We start from the raw sequence: 14,808 nt of genomic DNA on the forward strand, positions 1-14,808 counted from the left end.
CAGACCCAGGCACCCCCACGCGGGCTGTGAGCAGCTGCAGTGTGGGGCACCGGGCGTGGGCAGGGAAGGGCCCTTCCCCCTCCCCTCCCCCCCCTGCACTCCTTCTCTGCCCAGGGTCCCCCCTGCCCTTGCCCTTACCTGCGGTTCTGGTGCACAGCAGCCACATGCTCCCAGGCCAGAAGCCCCAGCTTGAGCTTCTGTCTGGGGGGCAGGGCTGAGCCTCCCTGCTGTTGTTGGAGCCTGCTGGGGTTCCCCTGGGTCCTACTGCTCTTGGTTCCTGTCATTTTTGACAGGAACCAAGGGCAGAGAAATATTAATTTTCTACATTTTTTAGGGGCCCCGCGGGCTAGATAGAATAGCCTCACGGGCCACATCTGGCCCACGGGCCGTATTTTGCCCACCTCTGCACTAAGGTATTAGGGAATGAATGGAGACTCAGGCATTGATGGAGACTTTAAGAAGGCCTCATCTAGCCTTTGGAAATAACAGTAGGGTGGCAGGTTGGGGTAGGTGATCATGCTAGTTAGGTTAAGGTCCTGGTTTCAAGGCTGCAGGCCTGACAGACACTTTCTCTCTGTTCTCTGGTTTATTTTTGGCATGGTCTACAAGTTCTACATTCTCTTTTAAAGAGAGCTATCTATTGACAAAATGTATTTGATTACCAGGCATTTATGAAAGTGATGATATCAGCATTATTATGTCTGAAATGGAAAAAGCAGTCAACTACTCCCAAAAGGTATGCTTTAAAAAACTACTATTTCAAATTTTCTTTAGAAAATAATTACCGTATTTGTTCAGCTGACAGTGTCCAGTAGCTAACTATACAATCAGAATCCTTTGTGAGATGGCTAAGGCATAATTTAAAATGATAGTTATAGTACAGTTACATTGGTGAGTTGGTCACTAATAAGAGGTGGAAGCCAAGTTTATAGCCTGACGTTTACTGATTTCACCAGATCACAAGGCACATGCTTATTCTGTTTCCTTCCCAGCTTCCTGTTACAGCAAAGTACAAGTCTCTGCTGGAAAGTCCAGCATATGAAATGTTGGCAGCAGGTCCTTTCTGGGGTTCTCTGTATTCTTCAGTTTTCCCTTTAATCAGTCCCATATATGTGTACTATCAACACTAACAAGCATCTTCTGATTTGCAGGCTTCAATTTTTTGTCTTTCTGGTACCCTTGAGAATCAGCTTAAACCAGTTCTTCAGTAATCCTGAAAGTGATCTTTAATTCTTACTAATTTTCAAAAGCTCACTGAAGCTAAAATGTGTGCCATTGTGAAATTGCAGTTTCCAAAAAGGGGGATCTTTTCTTTATCACTTTGTGGTCACTATATATACAGTTATATGATTGCAATATATAAATTACACAAAGTCAGTTAAGTCACTAATTAGTAAGTATAGCTAAGGCTACTGCCCGCACACTATACAGTTTTGCCTGCTTACTATTTGGCTGACAGCTCACCAGAGCTCCCTATGTGGCACTCAGGCCCAAATAATTGCCCACCCCTGCTATATAGCAATAGCAGCAATAGCTCTGGGCATAGTTTGGGCTAAAGGATCTTTATTAGTAGTGATGATCCAGGAAATGGACAGAGCTTTGTCCTGTAGTCGAGCAAAGAAGACACTGAACAGGGAATCAAGAGACTGGATTTCACTCTCAGCTCATTCATTATTCTGCTTTGTGACACTGGGCAAGTCGTTTTAGCATTCTTTTGCCTGTGTTTCCACTCCCTTTCTTGGTCTGTCTTGTCCATTTAGACTGTAAGCATTTGGTGGTAGAGTCTGTATCTTACTATGTGTTTGTTCAGCATTTGGCACTATGAGGCCTCTACGTGTTATACAAAAATGTAAAAATTAAATCTCAGAATCCAGATTAATGTTGCATGGCCAGGGGGACCACTAGGATATAGTAATTTGAAATCTGAGTTTTTAATATATGCATACATTAAGAAGATAGGTTTAGTTTGATATCTTTGTAGCTAAGGTGAATGCATCTAAGGCATTCCATTGCTAAAAGTCAGGTAGATTAGGGACCTATCGAATTTGGGGTAGCTGCCCCCCAATTTCATGGTCAAAGAGCAGCACCAGTCATCATTTTCACAGTGGAGCATGGTAGGCCTACTCCTCCCCCCCAGTTGGTCAAAGGGCCCCAGAAGTTCTGCCCCTCCCCAGGTCGAGACTTCCAGGGCCCCTCAACCAATCAGTCAGAGACATGGCGGGGCCCACCACACTTCTCCACAAAAATCTCCACCCCTCTCCCCCCGTGCTTCAGCATGCCAGGGCTTCCTACCATTTTCTGTTTGCAGCTCCCTTTTTTTTTTTTTTTTTTTTAACTGACTGGCTGTTTTTGTGCTTTTTCATGGTTCCTACACTTTTAAAACATATTTTCTGAGCATATTTGCTTCATCCTCTCTTTTCTACTCCTTTCTGTTTTTTTTGTTATAGACCCCCTAGGGGATGACTTCATCTATAGCTAGGCTTTGGATTGAGTTTTCTTTCAGATATAACCCCTTTCTAAGCATGACCCCTCATGTTAGGATTGGAATTCAAGGCACCATTCACTTACTAGTTGTCCACCATACTGATGTTTGTTCAGAAGAGACCAGCCTTCTCACAGTAGGTCCACCAGCAGCAATCCCACAATTCCTTTTCACCTACCTCCTCTGTAGTGTGCAAAAGCTAAGTTTTATATTTAACTGTTTGCTATTTCATAGATTCATAGATTCCAGGGTCGGAAGGGACCTCAGTGGGCCATATAGTCCGGCCCCCTGCCCCTGGCAGGCAAGAAAAGGGTCACCAAACCTGGGGTTATGTGAACCCAGCCAGATGCCTGTCCAGTCTCCTCTTGAAGACCCCCAAGGATGAGTCGAGCACCACCTCCCTTGGAAGCCCATTCCAGATCCTGGCAACCCTTACTGTGAAGAACTTTTTTCTGACGTCCAGTCTAACCCTTCTCTCCAGTAGCTTATGGCCATTGTTCCCTGTTGAGCCACCCTTTCCTCGAAATCTTTGCAGCATTTAGCAACTGCCACAACAAGCTTGACTTCCTAGCTTATTGTTAGTAAGATTGGCCATATTATGGTGAATGTGTAAAAGGAATATCCCAGGGAATACGTACCAGCTCCAGTTAAAAAAAATATACATATTTTATGCAGTTACATACAGGGTGCAATTACTTCCAGGCTCAGGACCAATGATTAGAGATAACTAGAATCTCGACTAGTTCCTAGAAAGACTGTTTTTCATGGTACAGAGGAGCCTGGAATTCATCTTGTGGTCAACTTCTGGAAATATGAAGTGCAACGTGGACAGCTTTGGGGAAGGAAAGCATCACAAGCTTTGGGCCCTTGCAGATGAACTCAAGTCAGAACCTAAATATTAGTGAAGACATCTCTACTTGTCCTTAATTAGCTTGAGTTAGTCCTCAGGGCAGTGATGTTATTCCTAATTGTTTGTGCAGTGCTTGGCATGGTGGGGTCCCACAGCAAGACCTGTAGGTGTTACTGTAATACAAGTACGTAACAAGTTGTCTGCATAAAATGTTGTTGATTTAAACTGCAAATGCCATATTAAACATAGCAATAATCAGAATTTTTATTCCAGTGCGCCTTATTGGTGGAATCCTTAAAGCAGTGTTCAGGAAGTAAGTTTCCTAATCAGTTTATCCCAGAAGAAGACTTAAAGATGCTCTTGAAAAAGGAGAAAAGCAGACCCCAGAAACTACCGTCTCCTAAAGCCACAGCTGTCACACTGGCTAGAATGGTTTGATTCTATTTATTATTCACAATTAAGTTTACATTTTTTAGTAATTGATCCCACACTGAGGGTTCAGCTGGGACGTAGATGGCTTTGCCTGCAGGTAGTACATGCTGAAGGGCAATCAGGAAGTCGGGTAGATGGAGATACAGGTTACCAGGGCATCAGGTTGGGGTCTGGATCAGCAGAGTGAAGAAAACATGGGACCAGGTCCCAGGAGAGCTGAGAGGGAGATCTGAGGTAAGAAGCTGCAAGATCTGAGGTAAGAAGGTGCAAGCTGAAATCAGAAACCAGGAAAATCCAAGCAAACAAAATTGTAACTCAAAGCAGGGCTCAGCTCAAAAAGTTTAAAAACTGCTGGCCGAGGATCAAGGTCAGATGTGGAAACTCAAGAGCTCAGTCCAACTGGGTCTCACTGACCAGAGGCCCTGACACGCTCAGATGCTGCTCTTGAGAAGAGAAAAGTTTGTTGGTCGAAAACTTCAGGCGTATCTCTTTAGCATAATATAGTACTCAGCACTTACATTGCACTTCACAGTCAAAATGCAGTGTAAATATTAACAGTGCCTAATTTATTAATTCACTCTTGTGAAATAGACAAGTATAGCGAAACCTGCATAGGGGCACAAGAAATCTTCCTAGTTATGCATATGTTTGTGTAGGCATGTATGTGTTTGTTTGTGTGATTTATATGCCACCCTTCACAACAAGGGCTCAGGACAGCTTACAGTAAGAAAACAGAATAAAAACAGGAGAGTACCAAGAAAACAAAACCAACTTAAAAGCAAACTAGAATATCAAAATAAAACAGAGTTCCCCTAATCAGTATTTAATCCTAGCTTTGTTTGGTAAATGCCTGCCCAGGTAGGAAGTTCTTACAGTGCTTCTGAAAGATGTCCAGGGTCCAGTTCTGACAAGCCTCAAGAGAGAGTTTCAGAGCTGGGAAGCAACTCCAGAAAACAATGGCCCACGTGTTTTTGCCAAGTGATTTTGTATAATGATGGTATTTGTAGGAGGTTGCTTTCAGCTGACTTCAAGGATTAAAAAACTTCACAGAGTATCTGTACTTTTAGAATACTAGAGACAACTGTGATGGAGAGAAAAATGCTGCCATAAGAGCTCTGACATGGCGTCCAACGAGTGCAAAGGCAGAAATTCCACCATGTATGTACAGAAGTTCATTGTTTTGTTTGTTAATTCTCTTACATTAGTTTAGAATGTCCATTTTTACCCATACACTTCTTAACCAGTTTAATAGAAACATTACAGTTCTTCTCAAACTAAGACTGTTTGTTTGTTTGTTTGTTTGTTTGTTTGTTTGTTTGTTTGTTTGTTTGTTTGTTTGTTTGTTTGTTTGTTTGTTTGTTATACAGCCCTTCCCAAAAATGCTTGGAGTGGCTTACAATAGAAGAGAAATGAGACTTGTAGAAAGAAAAGAAAATGTTAAAATAAGAACAAACTCCTCTTTCCTTCCAAAGAAAAAAATCCTATTCAGAAGGAAACCACCACTCCACTGCCCATGCACTGCCGTTCCTCCAGCCTTTGATTAAGTAGAGCTTTCCCCACCCTGCCCAACCTAACCTCTTTTTCAGCCCACAGTCAATTAGAAATAATTTCTCCTCACCCATTTACCTTAACATCCCTATCTACTCCCACTCCCTTGCCTTAAATGCATTAGAGTCTTCCCACACCCTTACTGTCCCTTGAAACCTGTAACCTCTTGTCTCAAAAGGGGGCTGTGGTTTTCTCCTAAACCATTAGTTGCCCACTTCCCTACAAGAAAGTACATTGCTCAGTTAAAACAAAAACCACCCCTTTCCACCAACTCTTAGCCCTCACTGATGGGCTATGCCAAAGGATACCTTTGAGTGTTATGTTCTGGGGGTGCCAGTACTCCCTTTTAAAGTTTCAGGCTGATTGGGCTTTTTCCTCACGAGCTTGGCTGGCCATGTGGTTTGCCAGGTCTGCCTCCCAGCCCTTCTGCTGCTCCACACTTAGCCCCCTGAAGCAAAAGGGGTAGTGTTAGCAGTTCCTGCCACCCTACAGGCTGCTTCAGTCCATGGGGAGTACCATTTTTTTTTTTTCCGCATGCAGCACATCCTAGAATATAATGCACACCTTGTTTTAGAAAGGCATAATGAAGAAAAAAGATTTTTCCAGAGTTATAGCTGCACAGAGCAGGGCAAGAGTCTAATCTTTAGCTAACACACCCTCCTTTTCCTGCTTAAGCTTTGAAATAAGAGAAAAAAGAGAGCAGAACCAGCTAGTAGACAGCAAAATTGCCCTGGGTTAACTTGATCAGTGGGCCACCAAAACCATTAGTGGACCATCCAAAATACTGGTCGTCGGGTTATTGTCTCTTATTTTCACTCATTGGCAGTCATTTTATGACATTTCTTCTATTTTTCTTTCATACTCTTACCCATTGAGGAAATTTTGCCTTCACACTTGTAGTCCACCTAGGTGAAGAGAGAGGCCTGTAGACATGGCCTTGAACGCTGAGAAAACTAGGAAATTTTGTGAAAAAAAAATGCTCTGATCTGATTTTATCAGAGAAAGCTGAGTATGTGGAAATGAGCACTGCAGACATAGGACAAGATTTCTTACTTGTTATGTAGTACCACAGACACCAGTAGAACTTACCTGGAGGCCTGTGCTTCATTTCTTAACCAAATCATGGCCACGAATCATGTATATACAACACGAGTAAGGACATTGGAATATGACCCTTAAAAAGATTATGCAAGAGGCAAGGAATTTTTTGGATGATACTGTCTAGGGCTGTGTGAAATTTTGGCAACCGTTTCATTTTGGGCTGTTTTGGCACCCAAAACACCAAATCCAAATCAAAACGGAAGGCTTTGAAACAGCTCCGAAACGTTTCGGAAATGTTTTGGAGAATTTCAGCATTTTGGAGCCAGGCTTGCAGGGAAACAAAAACTAAGAAGTGGGGGAAGGACTGCTCTGATATTGACATCTAGCTCCTGGTTCGATTCCCCAGCTCTGTGATCATGTCCCCTAGCTCTTTGATCATTTCCCCAGATCTTCCTGGGGAGCCCGGGCCCTTGATCTGTGTGTGAGGTTTCAGCAGGCTGCTGCTTCAGGCTGGGGTCAGCAGCATCCGCTTGGCACAGCCCACACTGAGCACCAGGAAGACTGCAGTGTTGCCGCTGGCCCTGGCCTGCAGCAGCAGCCTGCTGAAACCCAGCACACAGATCTGGGGGCCCACGCCCCCCAGGAAGAGCTGGGGGAATGATCAGAGAGCTAGGGAATTGAACCAGGGGCTGGGGAATCCCTGCTGCACAACCTGGCTTCTCAGGGAGCAGAGATCCATGCCAGGGTCTCCTCACCACCACTGCCCGCCCCACATCACCGGGGTAGCACGGAGTGAGCAGTGGCAGCAAGGAGACCCTGGTGCGGATCTCTGCCCCCTGTGGAGCCAGGGCTGCGCAGGGTGGGCAGTGGTGATTGAAGAGATTTCTTCTCCCTGAAGTGCCGAGTCACACGGCAGGGACCAGAAGGGCTGCTCGCCGTTCCCCCTCCCCTGGACGAGCCACCCACGGCCCCATCCTGGGGCCCTGCAGCCCGTCTCCAAGCCCTGCCTGGCTGGGTAGGGCTGTATGAAGCTTCCCTTGCAGCCCGTTCAAAACAGATTCGGAGGAGATTCGGACGAAACGAAATAGGCCGGTGATCCGAAACACCAAAACAAATCGCTGTCCTCTGAAACGGCTGAATCCAAAACTGAATCGTAACACACCCATTTCGCACAGCCCTAACATTATTCCAACCATAGATATATCGCCAAAGAAGAAATCTTTGCCTCACGTAATTCCTGGACCGTCATGGCTGCAACATCATTTTAACATGACATTAGAAAGATTAGTGAAACTTCATGTATATTTTAATCCAAAGACAATGCTAACATCTGGAGAAAAATATTTATTAAATTCTAGTTTTTATCTCCAAAAAATCGGTCTTAAAGCCTATACTTGTTATCACTTTGTTTTGTTAAGCAAATGAGACAAATGTAACTAATTTAAAAAATAAGTGCAATGTGTATTATGACTTAGCTTCCCCCACGTATAAGGCAGCCTCTAACCTCCAAACATATAAATCTCTTCAGACTACGTGCGATATTCCATCTGCTGTTAATTTGTAAATGTCTAAGCTTGTTGGTTCTCATTTGCGTATGGATAGTATAATGTAGTATAGTATATGGTATAATATAATAATGTGAACCATTCTTTTTAAGTGTTTTAATCTGTAATACAATATAAAAATATGAACTAAAGAGAAGGGTTGAGTAACATGGTGAAAGAGAACGATTGTACTATCTGAAACAAACATTTGCTCTTTATAATTTAGCTCAGCCATTAAAAGAATGGTCTCAAGCTGGTCAAAAGAAAAAGCATAAATCAAGGAAACAGCCAGAGATCTCTATCTCAGTATTTTATATTGACAAAGGAAAAAATGTGGGTAAGTGCTCTAAGGATGTAAAGCTAAAACTGTCAGCAGCTCTCAGTACAAACCATTGAGGGCACTGACAGACGTGGGAAAAAGAATGCACTTTACTGGAAGCAGCAGTGCAGTACTTCTACCCAGCTCCCCACAGTGTCTGTATAGATCGGATGCTTCAGTGAGGGTTTTGGGGCTTTTAACTGAAGCCAGTTCGATAGACTATTATTTTTGGACCTTTTAACTGAAGCCAGTTCGATAGACTATTAGATAAAAGTGCCAAAAAAGCCCCGCTAAAGTGCCCAATCTATACAGACTTTGGGAAAGCTGGGTGCAGCTAATACGCTGACTCTTCTGGGCATGTCCTGGACTCAGCATGGGAGCACACCAAGTTTAAAGTAAAACACCGTTTTTGGGGCTTTTCCATGTCTGCAGCCTTATCTATTAAGTCAATAAAGATGAGAAAACTTATCATTCTGGCTAGAATGGAATTTGGAGGGGAAATGAATGGAATATAGTTTTATCAAATGATGAACGAGTTTTTTTTCTTAGGCTTTTAGAATGACTTATTTAATCTTGGGCAAATCAATTTAACTTCACTCAACCTCGTTATACCCTCTGTAAACTGAATGGTATGACATTCACCCGCCCTTGTACAGTGCTTTGAGACGATCTGATCAAAAGCAAAGTGAGTAAAAAGTATTGCCTTGCTGTGGGCCCAAGCAGAGAAATTGGAATCTGAATGCTTCCCAGTGAATATCAGTTTGAAGGAGTTAAATTTCTTTTAAAGAAATTTAAACTGATCTGCTAAGGAGAGAGAAAGAGAGTGAAATTTATTCTCCACTTCAAGTCCAAGGCAAGGCTCCTGAACTTATAAACTACACTTTACCCAGAATATCTAATCTAAACTTATTTCTTTTCTTTTTAGGTGCAGTTTACAGAAAGTATCCCAAGACAAAGGCTGTGAGGAGATCTGTTCCTTTTGCTGCTTTGCCAAAGGAAGAGGAAATGTGTTCAAGCAAAGAGGTATCATGTTGTTTGCTAATTAATTACATCTATTAAACCACTAACAGAAATCGATATTAAAATTTCTGTGGTTATTTTTATACAATTTATAGTAATTTTAAGTGTAATTTGAATATTTGCTCTCATGTATAGTAAATAGTACATTCAAGAGATTTTTTTAAATTTTGTTTTGCTTTTTTGTTCTTAAAAGTGGTTGAGCAAGCATGGTCTGAAAAAGCTAAAGCTGGAGTTGCCCAGAATTATGTTTGGTCCTGAGTGTTTACACCAGAAGAAAATGGTGGAATCTTTGCACAAGAAAGTATCAGCAAAATACTGTACCATCTTCCCTAGTGTAGAAATCAAGGTACGTTTGCACAGCTATGACAAACCACCATATCTGAGGTACATATTTTAATGTAGCTTTGAATTATCTAACACTACACACAGTGGTACTAAACCAATGTTAAGCTCAGCCTCTTGGGGTACCTATACACATGCTCCAACATATTCAATTAAGCCAGTCTGCTGGAGCATTCTAATTAGAACTATTCAACGTGCTGCAACATCACGTATATTCAGCATCCCACATTTCAAAATGGTGGTGGGAGCGCTTTAACTAAAACTCGTTGAAGCACCCCCCACAGCCATTTGAAATATAGGATGCTGAAAACACATGATGTTGTGGCATTTTAATTAGAGTGGCTGTTTGAGAGCCACTCTAATTAAAATGCCACCTCCCTACACCCGAGCACAGGTATAGATACTCTTGGTTACTACTTTTGTCAGCAGTGAACCTTCTTACCACCTTTAAGCTGATGATAAGAAACTATCTTGGGGGCAAGGGTTATAATTTATTGTGAAAATATTCAGTATACCCATTTGTGCACTTAGGCAAAAACAGTCTGTTATCTCCTATACCCATACAACATGCAGGAAAAAAGTAAAGGGTCACATCTATCAAGCAGAAATAACAGTGAAGTTGATATAAATTGTGTGTGAATAGTAACTGATGGATTTGGCATATTGCTCATTTGGTTCTGGCTGTAAACAGTTCTGTACTGTTACTCAAAACATAGATTGGGCAGAAATATTGAGAAAGCCATAGCAGTGTAGTTCAAGATACTGATTGTTAGTTTATTGCCTAGCAAAACCACCACCATCAAAATCACAATACACAAATGTACCCACACAGATTCTATCATATTTTATTGCCACATGCACCCTCCTCAGGCCAGCACCAGATTTTCCAAATTTGGTCAAGCCACATATTCTACAACAACTGAAGTGGTACAGGAGTTCCTGTGTATCACTGTTCTAGCCATTTGCGTCTCTCTGCAGCAGTACTTCCACGGTTCCTAGAATTCTTGAGAAACCGCATGACTTTTTATAGGGTACTGTGAGACACCTACAGCTTCAACCTAAGGAACTGGAAGAGTATGTTGAACAACTGGAGAGGGTGCTACAGCGCTATGTACAAAGAATACAGTGGCTTCTTTCAGGTAGGCTATATGTCAAACCTATGCAAATGTATTTCAAAAATAAATAAAATCCATCTTTATGCCTTATATTTCCACTGGCACACATTTAAGTGACATCAAATGTTAGGTTCTTAAAAAAAATGCTAGTGTGCTTATTTTTCCATGCAGAAGATACAGCAGCTGTCCCATAGAGACTTAACTGGTTCAGAGAGACATGAGCTTTAGTAAGCAACAGCCTACTTCATCAGGTGCTATCAGTGAAATAAGCTGTTGCCTACAAAAGCTCATGTCTCTATATATCACCCAGCCCTACCTTGTGCCTAACATGGCTAGTCACCTCGACTTATTTTTCTGTGTTTCTTTACCTGCAGAATTTGCTGCAGAGCAAAATGCTAGTGCTTTTCTACTTTGCTGCAGAATTATGCTTCGAAGTCCCTAGTTTTCCCTTTTTTTTTTAATTACAATAGTAAGCTCATGGCTGTAAAAAAACAAACAACCAACCCCCCCCCCAAAAAGAAAACAACCTTGAAACATGAAGCAACTTGTCATGCAGTATTTTCTTCTGAAGTCTACAGACTGTTTGAAACAGTAACTTTGGGTGGCCACATTAAACTTGGTATGGTGTTAACACTGTCATGCAGAAGGTAGGGCAGAGGTGCACCCCAGAGACTAACTGAATCAGAAATGTATTTTGGGAGCCTACATCTCACTTCATCAGATGCTATGAAAGGATGTGCAAAGAGCAGGCTATTAAATAAAAGGAGTGATTTAAATATAAAAGACAGGAAAGGAGGGGTAAGAGGGGGGAGGAAGAAGAGAAGGTAGTGCTAAGAGAGGCAGACTGGTTGGAGAGAACAACAAAGCATAGGGACATAAAAGCTAATCTAGGTAATGGCATAAGAATTCGTAGTCCCTGTTTGGAGCACACTTAACACAATCAATCTGTAGATGATTACAATTTCAAGTTTGAATTTATTTTTTAAATCCCTTTGTTTAAATACAGATATTCTAAGGTCATCAGTGGAATGTCCAGTGAGGTTAAAGTGTTAAAAGTTACAGGTTAAGAGTCAACATTAATTATTTCTCTTCTAATCATTTTAATAGAAACATCTATTTAACCTCGTTATCCCAAAGTCCACATGGCCTGTTTTGCCACGAGTCCTTGCTGCCCTTCTTCAGCTGCCAAAACAACCTATTTTCCACCTTACAGTTCTATAGTGCTGCTGGCAATTTTCAAGAAAAAAATACCCATCTTATTGAAAATGCAGGGGAAATATTAATGTAAAATTGCTCATCTGTCATACCAGAGCCAGCAGAATCCACTAGTTCAGTCCAGCTTGATCAGTGGGTGAAGAATACCAGGTTAATGTCCTGGAAAAAGGAGTCCTTTATCAGTAAAATATGTAAGGTACTGGCTACAGACGTGGACATTTTCTTACCTCCACTGCTGGCAATGTGCTTCAGTCCCTACATGGAGGGCTCTTTGTATGAATGAAACGATGATTCATTGCCATGCTGATTAATTATTTGTCTTGTCTGTTGCTAACAGACTCCTATTGTGAAATAAACACCTTCTCTAAATAGCAAGATTGTGTTGAAATAATTTTTTATATAAGCCATTAAACCAATCAATTATTAGTATTCATTAGAGCTGGGTTTGAGCTAACAGAAGACTCTGTCTCATTTCTGATTCTTTATTCACCTAATCTCCTTACATATGAAGTATTTAAGTTTACAAAACTTCCATGTGCTGAAAGTTGTACTGACAAGCTCAGCTAAAATGGTATATGATATAATACATGGCCATGAGTTGATATTTACTAAACCTCACATTCTGGATTAGGAAGCCGGAGATTATTTGGCACCATTTTGGAGACAAAAGTCTGCATTTTGATTGATACGTCTGGTTCCATGGATCCTTATTTACAACAAGTCACTCAAGAGCTTACCTCTCTCATCTGGGAACAGCTAAGAAAGAATGATGCCAGGTATGAACAGCTGTGATTAGAACACTGCTGCGCTAGGCATTTTACAAACACACAGTGCTGGATGACACCTACCCTAAAATGCTTAGAAACAAAACCAAAAATAATATAAAGGCTATGAGGAAGGATATATAGTTTTTTTGTAACCATATACATGTAACATGTATAGTTTGTTTGTATCAGTTTTTTAGGTGATGGAAAATCAGACAGAAGTTTAGGCCCTTGGCAGACATTAATATAAACGCATGAGTAGCATCTGAGCAATTTTGTGCCTGATACCAAGAACAGTGCACCCTGCTGTGCCAGACCTACATGGCAGGACACATGATTTTTGCGATCAGGGATAAAATTCCTTGGATTGCAATTGCCCGGTCCTATATACTGACCCTGCAGGCCAGCAATGACGGTTCAGGCCAGCATGGGGGAGCTGGTTCCTTCACACCAGGCTGCACAGGCACACTTTTCAATGGGTTTCAGGACCCAGTACACCTTTCAGTGGGACCTGGGGTTGCCCCCGGGTATTGGGTAGGGGCAGTCTGGTCTGGGACTCAGGGCTGCCTCCTTCCCAGTGCTGATGATCAGCAGAGAGAAGCCCCAGGTTCTAGCTCAGGTGACTGTATCCCATCCCCACAAACAGCCCCATCCTTGTGTCTCATTCCCACAATCAGCTGATTGTCAGGATGGGACCCAGGGTAGCCCTGGATCTTGCCACATGTTCAAATTAAAGCATGAAACAAACCAGCCGCAAGGATGTTCTACATTAAACAACTTCAAACATTAAATGTGGAACATCTTTATGCCATCTCTATGGTTTTCTCTTTTGTGCCATAAATTGGCTGAATATACCATGTTACAATTTAGGGCACAGCAAACACATTTAACTGCACTATAAATGCAGCGTCAGCCACGGCCCTAGGTTTCTTATCCAAGAACATACAGTGAATCTCAGCAAAGGCATAAGACACATTTACATTACAGTAAGTAAGGAGCAGGCACAGAATAAATAGCCCTTCACCGGTGTAACTAATCTGAATCTGATGTAGAATTGCTGTTATAAAAATTAGGGGTAAAACTGTTGGTGCAAGTTACACTAGTATATGTGTCATATCCAAAGCAATCTGGGGCACCTGGGGTACAGGCTGTTACCTCCTTTCCCACTGTCTAGTGACCAAGTACTGCAATAAGAACTACTATTAATAGCTACTCTCAGATAGCAGCCCACCTGTTTGCCCCAGATTGCTGTAATGTGCATTGTTATAGAAAACTGATGTAAATTATATTGGTGTAAATGTATTGTCCAATCCCTTTGTATTAAGTTGAAAACTTGCACTGAATATTGTCCTTTTTAACAGAATGAAATCTGTCTTCTCAGATTTAACCTGCTGAGATTTGCAGAAAATACAGAGGCTTGGCAGGAGTGCCTTGTAGAGGCAACAGATGAAACTTGTCATGATGCTGTCCAGTGGGTGTCCAAATTTCAAGCTTATGGTAATACATGTATCCTTAAGGCCTTACAGGTTAGTTAATTGTGTACCAGATTGCATTAGTAAAAATCACTATGCTATATGATCAGTGGTACTCCCAGGGCATTATTTGGCCAAGTGTAATTTCTGAACAAAACTTCTATATCTATGTAAAATAGGACAAATCTAGGATTAAGTCACAATATTTGGATCTAGTCTTTACTCCAGAAGTGTTTGTGCCCATCATCAGTACTTGGTTTAATAGAAAAGTGAAATATTTCATGCTTTTGAATTAACTTAATTCCTTCCCATTCCGTTTGTATACATTCAGACAACATTGGTAAGTGGCAGGCAAGGTTCTTTGAGTAGATGTGATATCTTTTATTAGACCAACTGAATAGTTGGAAAAAAGTTCTCAGCAAGCTTTCAGGTGCAATTGCCCTTCTCCAGGCATAGGAAGTCTCTGCTATTCTGAGATTCCAAGGAATGAGAGAAGCTAAATTCAAAGTAGAAAAGAGACTGTCTGTGAAAAATGAAATAGCTGGAAATTACTATCACTGTAGAGCAGCATTCCCTCTAAGCTGTGCGGCGTGTGCAGCCACACAGGCGCACCTGGCAGTACAGCATGAGTGCTCCCTTACTCACCTGTGGCTTTTTTCCCCCC

The 14,808-nt window shown here is 41.8% G+C and overlaps 1 protein-coding gene across 2 annotated transcripts in view; it reads left to right on the forward strand.

Moving 5' to 3' along the window:
- The window catches only part of VWA3A (von Willebrand factor A domain containing 3A), a 67,998-nt gene that overhangs the window by 43,108 nt on the left and 10,082 nt on the right, over positions 1-14,808 (forward strand). For both annotated transcript variants that reach the window (XM_025207017.1, XM_025207018.1), the window contains exons 21-29: positions 666-736; positions 3,606-3,764; positions 4,832-4,922; positions 8,124-8,234; positions 9,142-9,239; positions 9,430-9,582; positions 10,609-10,717; positions 12,540-12,684; positions 14,054-14,198. In XM_025207017.1, the coding sequence (XP_025062802.1) occupies positions 666-736; positions 3,606-3,764; positions 4,832-4,922; positions 8,124-8,234; positions 9,142-9,239; positions 9,430-9,582; positions 10,609-10,717; positions 12,540-12,684; positions 14,054-14,198 (1,082 nt within the window). The remainder of the gene's footprint in view (positions 1-665; positions 737-3,605; positions 3,765-4,831; positions 4,923-8,123; positions 8,235-9,141; positions 9,240-9,429; positions 9,583-10,608; positions 10,718-12,539; positions 12,685-14,053; positions 14,199-14,808) is intronic.

The sequence above is a fragment of the Alligator sinensis genome, unplaced genomic scaffold (assembly GCF_000455745.1).
Source record: "Alligator sinensis unplaced genomic scaffold, ASM45574v1 scaffold330_1, whole genome shotgun sequence".
NCBI classification, from domain to species: Eukaryota; Metazoa; Chordata; order Crocodylia; family Alligatoridae; genus Alligator; species Alligator sinensis.